General features: G+C 39.2%; 1 protein-coding gene across 1 annotated transcript in view; it reads right to left on the reverse strand.

Annotated features, from left to right (window-relative positions):
* Positions 1-18,933, reverse strand: part of KLHL12 (kelch like family member 12) — a 29,418-nt gene that overhangs the window by 3,225 nt on the left and 7,260 nt on the right. The window contains exons 3-9 of the mRNA XM_069074588.1: positions 10,885-11,038; positions 9,829-10,046; positions 7,841-7,990; positions 6,106-6,220; positions 1,899-2,005; positions 999-1,194; positions 127-285 (exon numbers count right to left, since the gene is read on the reverse strand). Coding sequence (XP_068930689.1) covers positions 127-285; positions 999-1,194; positions 1,899-2,005; positions 6,106-6,220; positions 7,841-7,990; positions 9,829-10,046; positions 10,885-11,038 — 1,099 coding nt within the window. The remainder of the gene's footprint in view (positions 1-126; positions 286-998; positions 1,195-1,898; positions 2,006-6,105; positions 6,221-7,840; positions 7,991-9,828; positions 10,047-10,884; positions 11,039-18,933) is intronic.

Raw genomic sequence — 18,933 nt, forward strand, 5'->3', positions numbered from 1 at the left:
GTAGTAATCTACTAACAAAGGAACATGTCTGTGGACTAACCTGTATTTTGGTGAAAAAGAATTCATATGCAAAAAAGCAGTGTCTGAAACAGAGGTCCCCCCATCTCTAACTCCCAGGTTAAGTACCAAGGCAGTAGATCACCCCATTGGCCACCACTAGTCCGGCACCTTCCCGCGCTGTCTGCATGTCTCCCAACATGCTCCACTGGTCAATGTTTGGGTCATATCTCTCCATGCTGGTATGCCGTCTGCTCCCATCAAAGCCACCAGAGACGTAGATCATATCTGCTCACAGTATATAAACAACAATATGAATAGCAGCTAGAATTTATATAGTACTTTAAATATTGGAAAACACTTTACAAATATTTCATTTGGACCTCAAAACAACTCTGGTAGGTCAGGAAGTAGGTAGGTGCTATTTTTATCTGCATTTTACAGAAAAAGAAACTAAGGCTGAGAGAGGTTAAATGACTTGTCCAAGGTCACATGGACTGTGTCTGAGACTATACTGGAACTCAGGTCTTCCTGACTGCAAGGTAATACTCTATCATTACTGCCTTCCTCAAATCACAAATGATGAAAAGAAACATTTCTACCACCTCTGTCCCCTACAAACACTGGAAATAAACTGAGAAGCTTTGTTAAACCTTTTTTTTTTTTTGAGGTCATAAAGATCAAAAGATGAGGGATTTTAGTAAATCACTTGAGAGTAGGGTAGAAAAGAATTGTCTATGGCAATTCAAGGCAAGGAGAAGACTGAAATACAGTTTTTAATCCTGGTTTTGCAGCTAGAACATGGGGACTTGATTACGCAGCTCCGACCCATCATGACGGGTACAAAGCTTCATTTATACTCTAGTAAGGAGATGCAATTTTGGTCTTGTCAGTATCTTCCAGCTCCCCCAATTTCACTCCAATGCCTAACAATGGGAATGTTGCAATCTCCAAGTACTCAGCCTTGGATGAATGTGTTTATTACCCTACAACATACCTACCTCCCAGAGTGGTAGCCCCTGCTAGGCCTCGCCGGACATTCATGGGGGCCACAGAATACCAGACTCCATCCTCATCAGCTGTGTAGTCCAGGCACTCCACTGAGCTGAGGCGGGAGCGGCCATCATAGCCACCAATTACATATATTCTGTCATGTAGCGATACTGTGGCCACATAACGCCTTTTCCGAGTGATGCTCTATAATATGTAGAGGGAACAAATGCCAAAATGCTAGGGACTAGGTTCAAAGACATCTACCATACATTTATGAAAGAAAAATCTTGAATGCTACCCTGTGCTATCATATCTTTCTCCTGGCCTCTGCTGGGAGAAGTCAGCACTACCCTCTTTCATGAGCTTCCCTCCACACATGATTTCCATGTCTTCATTAAGATCTTTTTGGAAGACTCATCACTTCTACATATCTTATTGGGCCCTTCATTTAACGTATTGTTACCATCCAGTCTCTTCCTGTTTATCTTAGTCACATGGGACCTGGGGGAACATGACACCAATTTTCTTGGTTGGATTTTGAAAAGCATTTTGGCCACATTACTGCTCAAATCACAGCCAGGATCATATGACCCCATTTAGGGGGTCCTATGAAGTTCCTCCCAGCTCTTAAGAGTGTATTTCATGAATGATAAAAAGGAAGATAGATGTGATAACCAGTAAGATAGTTCAGAGCCTTGTTTGCAGAAACTCCAGCATTACAATGAGGCTGTGCCAATGCTTTCAGAAGCACTGGGACCTTTTTAGTTAAGTTATGACTTAGAACCTCAACAAAAGCTACAATTGTCCTTACAGGCTACCCTAGGGTAATCATGCAATTTATCAGCACACAGAAAGTAAGGGGTGTAAACTGAAATTCTCTCCTCAGGTAGGTTTTTACTACTTCTTACTGGCAAAAAGCTCCATTCCTGAGTCTTGGGATCATACTTCTCTACCACATCAATGGGGGACTGCTGGCTGCCGAATCCCCCTATCACCAGAAGTACCTCATTGGCTCCTGAGGATAAAATAAAAAAAAGATGGGTTACTTTTCATCCCTAGTTGGGGGCAGAGTCCCTTCTGGGGAAGTTCAGATTAAAACATTTAAGGGGCATCTACACTCTTTGGTGTCTCAGAGGAATGGTTCAAAGTGAACAGTATGTATTACAGTAGGAATGCCTGAGAGAGTATTACTTTTTCACATGGCCCCTGACTGGGGGAACCTGGATTTCTGATACTCAAAGGGTATTAAAGACAGAGTAAAAATCCAAAATACAAAAAAAAAAAATTCACATATGAACATACCACTACATCACAGACTCTACTTACCTGTAACAACATGAAAGGACTGGAGTCAATGAATTAGAACTTATAGGAACAGTGAGGAGATAAAAGAGGGTATTCTTGTCTCTCATTGCATAAAACTAACATCTGGAGACACAGGTTTAAGGATAGGGGAAGACTGTCTTATTTTAATCCCATCTCCCTAGAAGAGAACAGCTTAGGAACTAGTAAATAGATTTCTGTAGTTTCTTTTTTCTCTCTGACATTGCTTCCCTAATTTGACCACCTGAATGACTGAACTCCTTACCAGATGATCAAAGCTGCCAAAGTTCTGACACTGCTGCTCACTAGAAAAAGAAAGCTTCTTCACCATTTTCAAATAATACATTTTTTAAAAATCCTTGTTTAAAAAGCATTAACACCTTTGCCTCTGTTGTCCTAGAGCACCTCAGAGCAGCTGATTTTCATTCAGTTTCTAAAAGGTTGTCACATACTGGACTATTATTGGTTGCAACAGTAACCTGGACTTGCCTTGAATCTTTCAGAAACTAGCACAAACTCTAGCGCTTAGCCTTGTCCTCTAAGGGCAACTTCTTTCTCAAAGGCCAAATAAAGACGTCCCTTTCTTTGATTAGAGGCAACAGTCAGACCTTCCTTTGCAAAGTCAATGAGTTTTGACCAAAGGGACCTTTCAGATCACACTACATCTGTGACCATACTTCCACAGATTCTCTCCAGTTGGCAGTGCAGGACCAAGAGTAGCTTTGTATCTTTCCTTTAAGGACTGAACCTACCTGTTTCCATTCGTACCACTTTCTGTGAAAATGACATAAAAAGGGTGATACTTTCATCTAAATGCCATTGTCCTTTGTATTCGATGATGCTACTGACAGCAATTGATATGTGACTGAACAAAATGAGGCATATCCAATCATTGGGTCTTTTCATATTTTGAAAACATTAAGGTTATTTTCTGATTTGTGGCTTGTAGTCTCTGCTGGTCTATGCAACAACTTTTGCTCAAGAAGAAACTCTTACCCTCTCTTCCTTTAAAATATCCTTCTAAGTAGAGATGAACGGCTTTTTGAGGGATTGGATAGATTGGTCAGATAGCTCTACTAAACCCAGAGAAGAAAAACAGCTCCTGACAGCCTGACATCCTCTCAAATGGTCTCCACTAGTGATGGATTTAGAGGAAAGTTAGGTTACGAGTCCAGTGGTCTCCTATCTCTAAAGGGCTTTGCTATGAGAAAGTCTGGCCAATGTGTGAAACTAAAGGTGAGGAAAAAGATAATTTCAGAAGTCAGCTGCTCTTCTCATTGTTCCTTGATCTCATGCTTATGATAAGAGAAGTGATGCTAAAAACTCACAAGTACAGGATCAAACAGTGCATCACTAGAATGAACTGTAGCAGTAACAACAGGCAGGCTTCTGAAAGTAAGGGGTTCAGTTACACACACTTTCATAATGTACTTATATTTATCTTGTATTTAACTCATAGATACAGAGTAACTTTCTGATGCTTCCTCTTTTTCTAAGGAATGCTATTATTTTTTGAATATAATGTAAATATTTTCTGGTTGAGGGAAGCTAACAACTAAATAAAAAACCAACCATCCTACACAATATACTTTTTTGTTTTTATTTAACTGCCAAAAACCAAGGCTTTATTCTAATATTCAACTGAACTTCTATTCAGAACCACCAGTCGACTGGTATATGTTTCAGCCACTTCTATAGGTAGAGAAAGTTGGAAAGATAATGAATTAACCCTCAGTCACTTCCAAGCAGATGCTAAGTATAAAGACTGTGTTGAGAAAGTCTCAGGGTCTCCATGCTACAATTTCTGAAAAGAAAAAATTAGAGTCATCTGGCTATAGAAACATACCCTAAATCTTTTAATCAACAAGCCGGGTTTACTGCAGATGCTCATTACCTGGTTTATCCCACAGAATATTATAAGTGCCTTGAGAATACCTCCACCTAAATCAGGAAATGTAACTAAAGGGAAATCTGCATTCCACAAATGCATATGCTTGCAGAAAAGAACACACTCTCCAGGTATGTGTTCACAGAAACTTTTTTGTCACGGAAAAACTACCAGAGAATGTAAAAGGGGGAACTCTATTCCTGAATTTAAAGCAGAATACAGACCTATGAGGATAGGAAGCATGGCCTTATCTAAAATGCCCTGCATTACCAGTATGGCCTCCTATTCCTGATAGAACACATCTATGAAAAAGCTGCATTTCATGTTGTGGCTTTCCAAGTATAAAAGGAAACACTAGTATAGAATGTCCAGTTCTAGGATGTATACTAAGACAACATACCTGAGGAACAATGTATTTTGAAAAGGCTGCTGGCAAGGGAGGTGCTATGAGGAATATAAAAACATTTATCATTAACTTTAAATATTAGCCATCAACTAATAATACTGACGTCTGGATTGAAAAAGTCTCCTTGGGGTGGCTACGTGGCGTAGTGAATAGTCACCAGCCCTGGAGTCAGGAGGACCTGAGTTCAAATATGGCCTCGACACAAGTGACCTTGGGCAAGTCACTTAACCCCAAATGTCCTACCTTCCCCGCAACAAAAAAAAAAAAAGAAAAAGTCTCCTGGGTTTACCTGCAAACAAAACCCCCTGCACTCTCCGTTGCTTGGTCAGAAGACTGAAGGCACTGTGTTCATAGTAGATACCTTAGATTATGTAGTTAACCAGTTAAATTTCAGTTTCATCCAACAAATATTTATGATATTATATTGTACTATATGCCTAGTAATTTACTCTAGGCACTGTGGGCAACACTGAAGAATACAGGCATAACCCACCAAATAGCCTCCTGATCAATGGAACCTGGCAATAATTTTATTAATCCAGTATAATCAAACTGTACTAGAATTGTTCCTGGGGAACTAAATGACTCCTGTCACACTGTGCCTCTGCTACCTGGAATTTCCCCAGGAGAAGTAAGCTCCATGATGGCAGGGGCTTTGCTTTGTCTTTGAGTCCCTAGGGGAGAGCACTGTGTCTTGCACATAGCAAGTGCTTAATAAAACATGTGCTGGCTTGGAATTAGTAAGATCTTTTCTTTGTTAACCCCAGCTAAGATTTTTTACAACTCTACATCCTACCATTCTATGACAAGTCCAAGACAATGTCTTGCACAAAGCAGGAGCTTATTAATAAATGGTCATGTCTCAACTGTCAATAGGGTGGCTGACTCTTTTTGGGTCATCTTGTGTCCTGCAAAATAAGAAGGGAACTGGTAAACTCAACTGGGCCTAGAGGGCCTGGGTTCAAATCCTGCCTCTAAGGTTATACTGCCTGTGGGGTCAAGGTTTTAGTTTCCTTCTCTATAAAATGAGGGGGTGAGATCAGCTGGCCTCTGAGATCCTTCCTAGCTCCCGCTCTCCTTTGACCCCAGGAACTCCAGCATTTTCTCAGCATTGGTCCCTAAAAGGCTGGGTTATTTCTCAGAGCCCTTGTACACAGATCTGGGAAATGGCGCTCAGTCTTCACTGATCCAAGGAGGGGCAGATGTACTACTGAAATGAATACCTTAAAAAACTTCTTTTAAAACATAATTTGCTCTGGGTTTTTAAGCATGAAGTTTAAGGATATCAGTGAGTATCATCATCATCATCATCAGCTGGTCTAGTAGGGGTTAAATGACAGCCAGCAGAAAGCAAAGATGACAGAGGAGGGAATTTGAAGGTCAGAAAGACAAACTCCACCTATTTCATACCTCCCCGTTTTGCCTCAGATGGCCATACTCTTAAGGTTATTTCTGCTCCCCTATTTTCACCCATCCATCTGCCACACTTCATCCTTACCAAGTCGAGCTCTTGTTCTGGGTCCCTGCATTTGACTTCGTAGTTCTGGCCTCAGGTGGAACTTCTTTGCTTCATCAACCAGGTCCCTGCACTGCAAGCTGCATCTTATGAAAGGCTGGAACACAGTCAATGTTTAAATGAACCAAAAGCAATAAATTTTTTAGGGATGTGCAAACTACATTAAATGAGAACTGACTTTGGAATATACATAACCATGAAAAGCTCTAGGCTCCACAAGGGCTGTTGGGACCCATCAAAACAATAGGAAATGTCCCATGATTGAAGGTTTTCAAGAATCTGTTAGAGAAACACCATGCGCCTACAGTGACCTCCAAGTATGGAAGGAGAGGGATGGACATTGTGTCTGAGAAGCTACAGGCACACCCAGCTTTTTCACTCGCCTGGCCACCCAGGAATTCTAGTATGAATGTGACAGAAAAATGAACAGTTAGAGTAAAGGCAAGTGGAGGTTCCTGGGAAGGACATGTGCATGGGAGTTGTGAAGGATGACATGTAAGATAAAGATAATATAAGGTATGGTACTAAAAGTTCTTTTAGCCTCTATTTCTTTTCCTTGCTAATTATATTTTAAAAAATAGTTAAAGCTGGGTCTTTGTGGGAAGAGGGGTGAGGAATTAAAAACTGGGATATATGACAAAGTGGATAGAGTGCTGGCCCCTGGAGGTAGGAAGACCTGAGTTCAAATCCAGTTTCAGTCATTCACTAGCGGTGTGACCCTAGGTAAGTCATTTAACTCTGCCTCAGTTTCCTTATCTCTAAAATGAGTTGGAGAAACCATTCCAGTATCCCTGCCAAGAAAACCCAAATGGGGTCATGAAGAGTCAGACATGACTGAGATGACTAAAAAACAATAAATAACAATGATGCCTAGGGTGCTAACAAATGGGCTCATAAAATGAGCTGGCTTACAAGTATACTTTACAATCATCTAACTGATGATTAAAATGCATCAAATTAGAATGGTGAAATAAGGCATTTTAAAGATTTTTCAGTTAGCTTATCCAGGGACTGGTTCCCCACCCCTGGCACCCTAAACAGTGACCTTGACTTCCCCACAGTCTCAAAAGTAAAAAATTATTCCTGTTCCTTTCTGGTCAGTCCTGTCTTCCTAGTCAATCTAAAATGGAATCCCATCCCCTTAACAAGCAAGTGAGATGGGAGCATGGCTAGCTGCCAGTGGTTAGCTGTGCAAAATGGCTAAACCTCTGGAATGCGCAGCGCCAAGAGCCTGAGTGGGCAGCACACCACAGTGGAAAGGAGGAAGACTTCAAGGACTGCTCCTGCCACACAGGTAATCTGTGCAACCTTGAACAAGTCACTGTATTCTCAAAGGGCTAAAATATAGATGACTTCTAATGGCTCTGCTAGCTTTAAGTCTATGAATCTAAATGACAAGTTCAAAATAACAAAATAAAATGCAATGATGTGTATTAGTTCACTTGATACATGTGTAAGTAACTAAAAGCCTCCACAGACAGTACTTCCGGCTACACAGACAGGCAAAATTAAATACTCGCTCCTAGTTCACCTATGGTGAATATTCAAGGATATATCTCTTTTCAGCACCGTTTAACCCCGGCTTCCTGGCTAAGGAGGTCTCTTAGGAAAACTCCATGTCCCACATCCAGAGAATGGAAGTCTTATTCAGTGCATGTGACTGAGCCACAGCGAAACCAAAGGAAGTGGTAGAGTCTAGGCATCTCCTAGGACCTACCTCAGCATCTATCACATCCGTGATGTACCTGGGGGTCAGCAGGGGCATCCGCACATACTGTAGCAAGTCAGGCAAGGATTCCTCCCTCTCCTTTTTGGCATGCTTCACCCAGTTGATGACAGCCTCAAAGACCGGCTCTTCAGAATCTACCTGCAAATGTACCATAAAGAATATGTGTCACCATTATTCAATTCAGTTCATCTTCTCTAGTTACTCATGAGGTAGGTGAGGCTTTGTTAGAGAGACATCATTTTTATCTTCCTCCAAACCTCTTTTCATAAGTGACACAGCCCCAGGGAACAGTTTCCTGTATTATGGTTAAAATCAGGTCAAACAGAATTATTGCCAGATAAGAATATTTCTTAGGAACGTTATAACCAATAGGCAGTAAGATATGTTTTCATTTTAAGTTTCTTCTTCCTCTCTCTTTCTTAGCCTTCAGAAACTTAAGGGCATTTGTTTTCTTTAACTCAAACTGGGCCTTAAATTAACCTTTCATTCATAACCTCTTTATATAAGAGGCATAGTTCCTAGCATATATAATATAGCCCAAAGAGTGAAACAGAGCACAGGGAGTCTCAATCAGGCCACTTGGAACGGAAGGAAAATAGAAGCAATTCATCCCTTAGTTAGGGAAGGGAGACTTAGGTTTGAATACTATATTCTTTCTACCAATCTTTGACTTTGTAATACCAGGGTTCACAGTAGTACTTTTCTCCATTCATTCTATTATCAGAGGCTTCCCTATCAAATTTTTCCAGGAACTCAAGTTATTGAGAAGCACATCTTGAACTTTCAATATTTTATCGCCATTAAAGTGGACATGGTAGAAATCCCTGGAACAAAAGAGCCACACACTAGATTCTAACTAGTATCTCTTGGCTTCATGTAGCTGCTCCATGTAATTTAGCTTGAGTTGTAGGATTTCTCAATCACATACATCAAAGACATTTTGCCTCCCTGCCTCCCTGAAGACTGTCCTGGTTCACTTAGAATGATGTGATTTACCAAAATCTAACACTCAGTTAACACATCTACTGTACAAAGTGACAAACATACTTGTAGTAGGTGCCACTAGCTGAATGAAAAGAAAATTCTGCTAAATTACTAGCATTGGGATTTAGGAATGGGATTAGCCTTGTTATTCCATTTCTTGTTCTGTCATTACTTAATGAATATTAACTATGGTAGCAACATAACATCATCTACAGATAGTTCTCACTTTATATAAATTTGTATAATACAAATTTTTACTGAAAGAGTTCTGAAAGAAATTCACATTCCAAAAAACCCACCTAAGTTAACTTTACTGGACAGTACTATGCTAGCTTTCTCCTACTCCAGACCTTTGCCTTGGCACTCTGTGGCCTCCTACAACCTTAACAAAAAAATGAACCCTGAGTGAAAGTAGAAAAATGGACACATGGAGAGATTACCACTGCTGCCACCAGATCAGCGGCGTGGCTTGAGACCTCCTGCTCTGACAGAGGAGACCTTTGCCCTGCTCTGCCCACTCACTTTCATGTCTGGCCCTGGCCCCCTCATGTCATCTGTCCTCTCCTGTCTGGTCCCCAGATGTCTGGTCCCTGCATGCTCTTCCTTCAGTTACAGCCAGGCGTTCACGTAGCTGGCCCTGGCCCTAGTGTTCCTCCTCTTGTTCTCACTGCTCTGTCCCCAGCCTCCACATGTTCTTGAACCATGTGCCAGCCCCCTACCTGCACAGGAGTGTAACTGTCTTTCCCTCTCCCTCCCTCCCTTCCCCATATCCTTGGGCACAGGCACATTAAATTAAGATTGCTTTGCATGACAGTTTACAGGATGGTCCATTTATGTAAAGCAAGAAATGTTTGTGTACAGAGCTAGCATTAGTTTATCCCAGTATTGAGAGACAGTGACTCCCTTAAAGTAAAAGGAATAACTAGCAACAACTGGCCAAGACTGTCGCAGAAGGTGCTGTATGAGGTGAAATCACCAAGTCACATCCATACCTGAATTTCATCACATTTGATTAGCTTTTCCACCTCTCCTTGGCTCAGAAGGATGAACTCTTCATGCTGTACCACTTCAGGAAAATGCTTCTGACTGAAGACTTCAGCTGCCTGCATCAGGTCAACACAATTGTGTGTCTCAGCAAAATCCCTGATGCCTAGGCAGTTGGATGGGTCCAGCTGGCTTTCTAGGAATTCACAGCAGGCTTGCTTAACACCTATAGCAAACACCAACAATGAGAGAGACAACTTCAAGACATCTTGGAGGGGCTGAATCTGTCTACATTCTTTGGACTAGTTTTACTGTTGTCTGTATGTTGTAAACCTGAACCCATGGTTAAGGTACAGACGGAAAAACTGAAGGTAGGAAATTCTAAATGTGATTCTGTCTTATGAACTGTTGATTCAATCTTCATCAAGATTATTTTATTTCTCTATACTTCATTTTAAAATAGGAAAATCCATTAAATTTTCAGGGAGGTTGGACAGAATGTAATAAAAATGATTGTAAAGGTCTTGGAAAACAAAGGAGACAACTTCTAAAGAAGTTATCTAGTAATCTTAATTCCATTCAGCATTCAAGTTTACCAAACAAATGAGGCCTATTTTTGGTGCAGAGAGGGTAGCTGCAACCTCTCACAATTCTAAAGTCAGCAGGACATAAAATTAAATCCACAAACATGTACAAAAGTGACAATGTCATACTAATGCAATTTGCTTTGTGTGAACTACATAGAAACTTCTAACTACTGAAATGAAGCATAATCAGTGTCGAAGGAAAAACTGGAATGGGGGAGGGTACTGTATTCAACTTCATTACAGTTTGGAAATCATGATCCCCAGGGATAATATCAAAGCCCCTTTCTGAAAGGAATTCAACACTGCTTGAATGTTACAGCATACAGCAACTGATATTTACCATCTGGTGTGTTTCCCTAATTGAGAACAAAAGAATGTTGCATACATTCTTTGTCACAGACTGCCCATTTCAATAATTTCAAAAAATCTTCAGAGATGCCTGAATCATGAAAAGCAGAAACTTTGTGACTGGTATACCTTTCAGCTGAAGCAGACAGGCTGCAGGAAGCAGCTCCTGCACATTCTCCACCGTCACATGCACTGTCTCCGTGTACACAAAGTCCAACAGGATTTCCATGGTGGAGGCAGTCAAACCTTGAATATCAACATACGGCTTCCCTTTTTCTGAGAGCTGCAGATTCAAAGAGTAGTAAACAGTGGTTGAAATTCCAGGGAAGGTAGAATCTCATTGGATGAAGCCTGAAGGGCTATCAAAATTGCAACACAATATTTAAATTTTGTGAAAACAGGAGCCAATAGACACTGTATCACCTATCCTAGCCACAGATGACAATACATTAGAAGAAGAGCAATACCAAGCCTCCTTAGTCAAATCCATCATTTGAAAGATACAAGAAATGCAGCTGGACACTGTTACCTGTCCCTCCTTCCCTCCCCCCGCCCCACTGTAGCTATAGGCTTCTATTTTGACAACAATTTTTTTTTAAAGCAATTGGGGTTAAGTAACTTGCTCAAGGTTACATGGCCAGTTATTTCTGGGTGTGGTGCCAAGTATCAGAGCCCGGATTCGATCCCAGGTCATCCCGACTCTGGGGCCAGTGCTCTTACTCGCTGTGCTACCTGGCCACCCCCTGACAACAATTTAATGACAGTATTGCAATGTACATAGTATTCTAAGATATATCATCTAGAGAACAATGGTATTAAAAAATGGGCATTTACAGCATTTAGTAGCTTAGGATTACCAAAAGCACTGCACAATTTCCCAAATTTGATTCAGGATAATTTCCTTCTACTGCACCCCAGGCCCAACTTATTTGTTAAATCTGGCAAACACTTAATATTCTGGAGATGATGCTGTATCTTGCAACACTGCTTTCAGGCACCTACTAAGATATCTGTTGAGCTGAGCTGCTAACAAAAGATGAGGATGACCACTTGCTGCATGTCAGAGAATGCACTCTTTGGTCAGGAGGTTGGAAACACTAGAAAACATGACTAAAGATCATGAAGTGTCAGGCAAGAAACAAAAGCCCCTGGGATGCAGGTGGTGTATGCATCACTGCTGCCTGCTGAAGACAAGTACATAAGAAGAGAAAGGCAGATCTGAACATTTTTTAAAATTTAAAATTTTATTTTATTTTTTTAGATTTGAATGTTAACAGCTGGTTATGAAGATAGTGTCTGACACTGTGATGGGTGATGGTTTAAAATATAGGGATGATGGCTTCTGGCTAAGGATGGTAGGAACCTAACAAGGGCTAGTAATACATTTCAATGGAACCTTATAAATCTAATCAAAAAGACTGTAACCTCAAAAGAAATGGGAAGGTAGGAAACTGCTTATGTTAATCCATCTACCAAGCTAGATATCAGAGAGTTGCTACAATGCAGACAGACTAGGAGAAGATACAGCCCGTTCAAAGGAGAAAAAATCCTAAGAAAGGAGCCAGTATTAAAAAACACATGGTTTTAGCTGTTCCTACACAAAATCCCACATAGGTAAAAGGCAAGATCAGCTAGAAATTCTAACAAAGGGACACAAATTTGACTTCACAGGTCTCTTCTGAAGCTTGGAGATGAGACCTACAACTTTATTCAAAAGAAAGAGGATAGATGAGGGAATTTTATATTAAAAAGATAAATTACCATGAGAAAACCTGAAGAACCCAAGGAAGAAAAGTCACATAGATAACATTTAGGTTAAAAATCAACAGGCAGAATCAAAAGCAAAACTTGTCAGGGTACACTGCCAACCACAGGAAAAGAAATGGAGAAGAGATGAACTTTGGGAAATGGATCACAAATAGGGATACAGTAGGGATGAGACTTCAATTATTCAGGCAGTTTACTGGACAGAACTCTGCCAAAAGAACAACTAATAATTTCTTGACTTGCCTTAATAATAATTTTTTCTTTTTTTTCCCAAAAGTTTTATTTTACACTCAAATACCAGAATACAAATAGAGAATAGAGAAAAAGAACAAAAATATATCATAAACTTAAATACTGGAACTTAAAATACAAAGTTAGAAAGGAAAAAAAGCATGTCATGTGCATAGCAGAACATAAGAGAGGATTCAAAATATGTAACAATAAATTTTCATTTCAAGAAAGCCTATATGATAAATAATACTCATGTTGAGAATTGCCCATCTTTGCTTCCTTGTGAGTTTTCTTTTGTTCTCTGATGTCCACTTTTTTACTTTATTCTTTTTCCCCCTCCCTCCAAACCCCCAAGAAGGCCACAATAAAGTTTAGATGTTTCTCCATAGCTATAGATATATACATACACATATACATACATATATTTTCCCAAACCTATTCTACTCCTGATCTTTGTTTTTATGTATATGCATATCTCTTGTTTCCTATCCTTCCTGCCTTCTCTACTTCATTTTTACCCACTACCTTGCCCTCCTATGACTTGCCTACCCCCCTCCAAGGATCCCTCTCCTCCCATTTCCATAGATCTATACACCCTTCTATACCCCTATTTACCTATTCTCTCACCCTCCCCTCTATAGATCCCTCCCTTGTCCTCTCTCTATGCCCCTACCATTTTATTTCTTCTGAATTTAGAAGACTTCTATACTTTAAATATTCTTTTAAATATATATATGTATTGCTAGGTGGCACAGTGAAGTGACCCTGACCCTGGAGTCAGGAGGACCTGAGTTCAAATTTGACCTCAGACACTTGACATACTTACTAGCCGTGTGAGTTTGGGCAAGTCACTTAACCCCAATTGCCCCCCCCCACCAAGAAAAAAGCAAAAAAAAAAATATATGTATTGTTCCCTCTTACACCCATTTACCAGAACTACCAGCCCTCCTCCCTCATCTAATTCCTGTGTATCAATTCTTCCTCGTGTACCTCATTTGTATAAAATAATTACTCTTTTTAGCTGTTCCTATTCATATCATACTCAGGTTTTCCCTAATCTTTCTTATGAACTACTGAATTATTAATAAGAATCTTAGACATAAATTTTACATTTTACATATATAAAAAGTAGTGTCTGTCCTTATGGATCCCTTATAATCGGTATTTGTTATGTACCTCATATTTACATTGGTTCTTGTATGTCAAATTGTCTATTAAGTTCAGGATATTTCTTAAACAAAGTCTTAAAAATCTGAGAGTTTATCAAATTTCCATTTTTTTTTTTTGTGCAAGATAAGAGTTAACTTTGCAGGGTATGATATTTTTGGCCAGAGCCCCAGTTCTTTGAATGTTGTATTCCAAGACCTTCGGTCCTTTACTGTCTCTGCTGCTAGGTCTTGTGTAATTCTAATTGTGGCACCATCATATTTAAATTGTTTTAATTTTGATGACTTTAATAGCTTTTCCTTGAGCTGGGGAATTTGGAATTTGACTATATATTCCTATGAGTTTTCCTCATAGAATCTCTTTTTAAGTGGTGATCGATGGTTTTTTTTTTCCTTTTTTTTCTCCCCCCCCCCCCCTTGTTCGAATGCTTCAGGACAATTTTCTTTAATTATTTCTTGTATTGTTGTATCAAGATTCTTTTTTTTGATCATAACTTTCAGTTAGTCCAATTATTTTAAATTTTCTCTTCTTGATCTCTTTTCCAAATCTGTTATTTTTTCTTATGTTTCACTTTCTCTTCTATTTTTTTCATTATTCATTTTTGTTAATCATTTCTTGATCTTTTATAATTTCACTGGCTTCACTTTGCCCAATTCTAATTTTCAAGATGTTATTTTCTTCCTCAAGATTCTGGATCTCCTTTTTTCTAGTTGGCTAACTTTTCTTTCATACCTTTCTTGTATTTCATGGATTCTTCTTCTTCTTTTTTTTTTGAGGGGGGAGGGCAGGACAGTTGGGGTTAAGTGACTTGCCCGAGGTCACATGGCTAGTGAGCGTTAAGTGTCTGAGGCTGGATTTGAACTCAGGTCCTCCTGACTCCAGGGCCGATGCTCTATTCACTGGGCCACCTAGCTGCCCCTTATTATTTTCTTTTTAAATTTTTCCTCCATCTCTGTCATATGATCTTTAAAGTCTTTTTGGGCAGGTGATTATTTGACATTCCTCTTTGGGGGTTTCTTTACTTCAATTTCCTCCTCTGAAGATGAATCCTGGTCATCTCTATTCCCGTAATAGGTTTCTATAATTGGATTCTTTCTCCTTTGCCTATGCATTTTTTTTTTTTGTGGTGATAACTTAATTATTTGCAGTCACCTCTAGCCCTGGTGTATGGGAAATGGTGCCTCTTGCACCATTCAGATCTTCAGTTCTTCCCTCTAGCCTGAAACCAAAGCCAAAACTCCAACCTCCTGTAAGTGCCCACAGCCAAGGGCTCTCTGCCCTACTGCTTCTCCACTCACTGCTGCTCTCTTCTCGCTCCTGTTGCAGCACAGCTGGGTCTGGCATTCCTAGTCAGCAGAAGTTCCCTTGATCTTGCCAGGCCCAAATGTGCAACTCCCCTCACTATGGGGGGTAAAAGTTCCAGCAGCTAAAACAGAGGCAGCCTCTCAAACCAACTAACCCTAGGGCTTGCGGCTTGTTGTTTAAGAGGCTTGCCTCTAGCCATTAACATAGAACCTAGCCTGGAGGTGTTTCCTCTTCACAGGGACCAAACTTTGCCCTGGTATTTTTCTTCTGATCTTCTCAAATTGTCTCAGGAGGATCCCCGTTATACCCCTGTTCTTATTTATCTCTACCCACATTTTGTTCACTCTGAAGTGCTATTTTAACTCTTTTGTGGAGGAAAATCTTGAGAGCATGGAATTTTCTGACCTATTCTGCCATCTTCCCAGAATCCTCCTACAACAATAATTTCATCCATCAAAAGACAGAGAGAGATCAACATAAAGAAATTCTGTTAGAAAGAAATCTATTCTGTTAGTGTCTTATTAACAAAGAAGAGGCAGCTAGGTGGTGCAGTGGACAGAGCCACTGGACCTGGAATCAGGAAGACTCTTCTTCCTGAGTTTGAATCTGGCTTTAGACGCTGGGACCATGGGTAAATCACTTAACTGTTTACCTTAGTTCCTCATCTGTAAAAGAAGCTAGGGAAGGACATGGGAAACCACTCTAGTATCTTTGACAAAAAACCCAAATTAAGTCACAAAGAGTTGTACACAACTGAAACAACTCAACAACAACAAAACAAAGAATAACTGGTTGTCAGGGTGGAAATGCTGGGAACTTCAGGAGAAAGTGATCACTCCATGTTAATTGAACAAAAAAAAAAGCAAGTCAGATGAACTCTGACATGCACCTTGATTTGGGGAGAATAGGTTTCAAAAGTTTTGAAGGAAGGAAGTACGGGATCCTATAGACTAAAGTTTAAGTTAATACATGAGCAATAGGAAAATCTTAAGGATGAAATCCTGAAGACACAAAGAGAAATGATTTTATACACACACGCACCACACACATACACACATCTTTCTATTATACAGAGACCTCTACTTCTCTCTCTATATAATGTATCTAGATAGATATATATTTATCTATGTCTGTCTAGCTATTTATCTAGATGATGGAAGCAAGTGCAGGTAAGAGTATATGGCATGTCCTATAAGGTCAGGAGTGCTAAAGTAATAAAAAAGCTGATGACGGTAAGGAAAGCAAAAGACAACAAAACTTTTTTTAAAGTTATATTGGGGGAAAGAAGATGATCAGAGAAGGGATGGAATGTTGCATCTTTCTTTCCAAAAGAAACAATTTTTAAAAATCCAATCACCATTTTTTTTAAAAAGTTCAGGCTTTATTAATATAGTATTTGATGCTTTATAAGTATTTAAAACATGCTTCTGTATAATAAAATTATTATATGATTCAACAAAAAATCATATTGTTACTAAATACAATGATTACCAAATGGGCAGAATTTAAAGCACATCTATTGTATAGCATTTTTCAAACAACAAAGAAGCTATGTCTACATAGATAAGAGAGTGTTAGTATAGGTTCTTTGCTAGGACATAAATATAACTATTATTATGTGATAAAAATATTTTTTGTGTAATATTTTGTAGCTTTTCAAAAAGCTAGCACATATATGATTTCATTTAATCCAAATAACCCTCATCTCTGGGTCTCAGTTTCCTCATCTGTAAAATGAGGGAACTGGATGATTTCTGATGTCTCATCTAGCTTCAAATCTATGGTTTCATGATCTTATTTATCCAAATTTATAGATGAGGAAACTGGTCTTTAAAGGATTCTTAAGACTTAATAAGTTGTAGAGCTAAGACTAAAATTCAGGTCCTTACTAGTCCAATGAGCTTTCAATGACATCATATTGTCTCTGTGGATCCTTACCAGCTTTAAAAAATGTGATACTGTTTTCTACCTCTCTCTTACTCTAGATACCCTTAAAATTTTCCCCTTTTCTTATCTTTATTTCACTTCTTACATATAAAACATACTATAAAAGATGCTTTTGTGAAGGAGTGGAGGGAGAATTCTTTGATAGGACAACTTTACATTCATAATTTTTAACCAGATTCCTGTAGAAGGAAAAAAATGAATAAGAAACAGATTTATGTTCTTCAAACTGCCAAAGAACAGGATATACACTATATAATTATCAATCAGCAGTTCTAATTCAATGTTCAGTAGTGCTGGGTGCACGTCACAACTATCTCAAGGCTAAATGGATCAGAATCATCTGATTCTGATGTTCTCAATCATACAATCTGCCAGAAAGTTAGGGATCTGAGAGCCTGTATTTACCAAAGACCACTATAAAATAAGACTGGATCTGCTGGAACTCCATTTCAGATTTCACTCTTTCTCCTATTCCAGATATATACATTCAGATTTTAGGCAGGCAAAAAAGTTAGTATACAAATAATACAACCCAGTCATGGCACTGTCTGCTCTGACACTCCCTGCTAATAGACATGTCTTCACTCAATCAGTCTGTCTAAAGGTTTGTTGATTGACACTATAATTTACAGGTTAGAGGACAAGATTTTGTGGTCAACAGATTCTTTGAATCTCCTTACAATCTGCTCCAGGTTGTGAAACAGAAAAACTCTCTAGTTGTTCAGTCTTTCACAAACAATTAGCATACAGAGCCCTTATTCTAGGTTTGCAGGCCTGATGACAGTGACTCCTTACTTACATCATTTCTCCATACTCTGTCTTAGGCATCCCATTTGTTGTCCAGTAGACTTTTTTTTTTAATTTTATGTTTATTTTTAGTTTACAATATTCATTTCCACAAGATTTTGAGTTACGAATTTTCTCCCCATATTTCCCTACCCACCACCCCAGAACAGCGATCCCACTGAATACCCCCTTCCCCAGTCTGCTCTCTCCTTTATCCTCCCCCATTTCCCCTCCAACTTTCCATTAGGGCAAGATGGATCTCCATACCCCAGTGCCTATAAATCTTATTTCCCAGTGCATGGTAAAAAAAAAAAAAAATATATATATATATATATATATATATATATATATAGAGAGAGAGAGAGAGAGAGAGAGAGAGAGAGATAGATATAGATAGATAGATAATTTTTTTAAACATTTATTTTAAAACTTTGAATTCTAGATTCTTTTCCTTCTTCCCTCATCACTCACCCTTATTGGGAAGATAAGCAATTCAATATAGGTTGTACCATGTGTAGTTACACAAAACATTTCCAGAGTGGATATATTGTGAAAGACTGACTATATTTCCCTCCATTTGTTCTATTTTCTACTTTGACCTTGATACACTTTTAAAAGTGTGTGCTTCTAACTACACCCCCCCCTCAGCCAATCTGCCCTCCCTTCTATCATCCCCCCTCTTATCCTCTTCTTCCTTAATTTCCTGTAGGGTAAGATACCCAATTTAGTGTGTATGTTATTGCCTCCTTAAGCCAAATTCAACAAGAGTAAGGTTGACCTATTCCCTTTCGCCTTCCTGTTCTTCTCCTCCATTATAACAGGCTTCCCTTGCCTCTTTTATATGAGATAATTTACCCTGTTCTGTTTCTTCTTATCTCCTCTCATATTCCTCTCCCACCTCTTAATTTTTTAAATATCATCCCTTCCTATTTAATCGATCCTGTGCCCTCTCTCTATGAATACCTGTACACATAT

The sequence above is a fragment of the Petaurus breviceps genome, unplaced genomic scaffold, assembly GCF_028583685.1.
Source record: "Petaurus breviceps papuanus isolate PSGF00001 unplaced genomic scaffold, PetGlider_PUasm1.0 90895, whole genome shotgun sequence".
Classification (NCBI taxonomy): domain Eukaryota; kingdom Metazoa; phylum Chordata; class Mammalia; order Diprotodontia; family Petauridae; genus Petaurus; species Petaurus breviceps.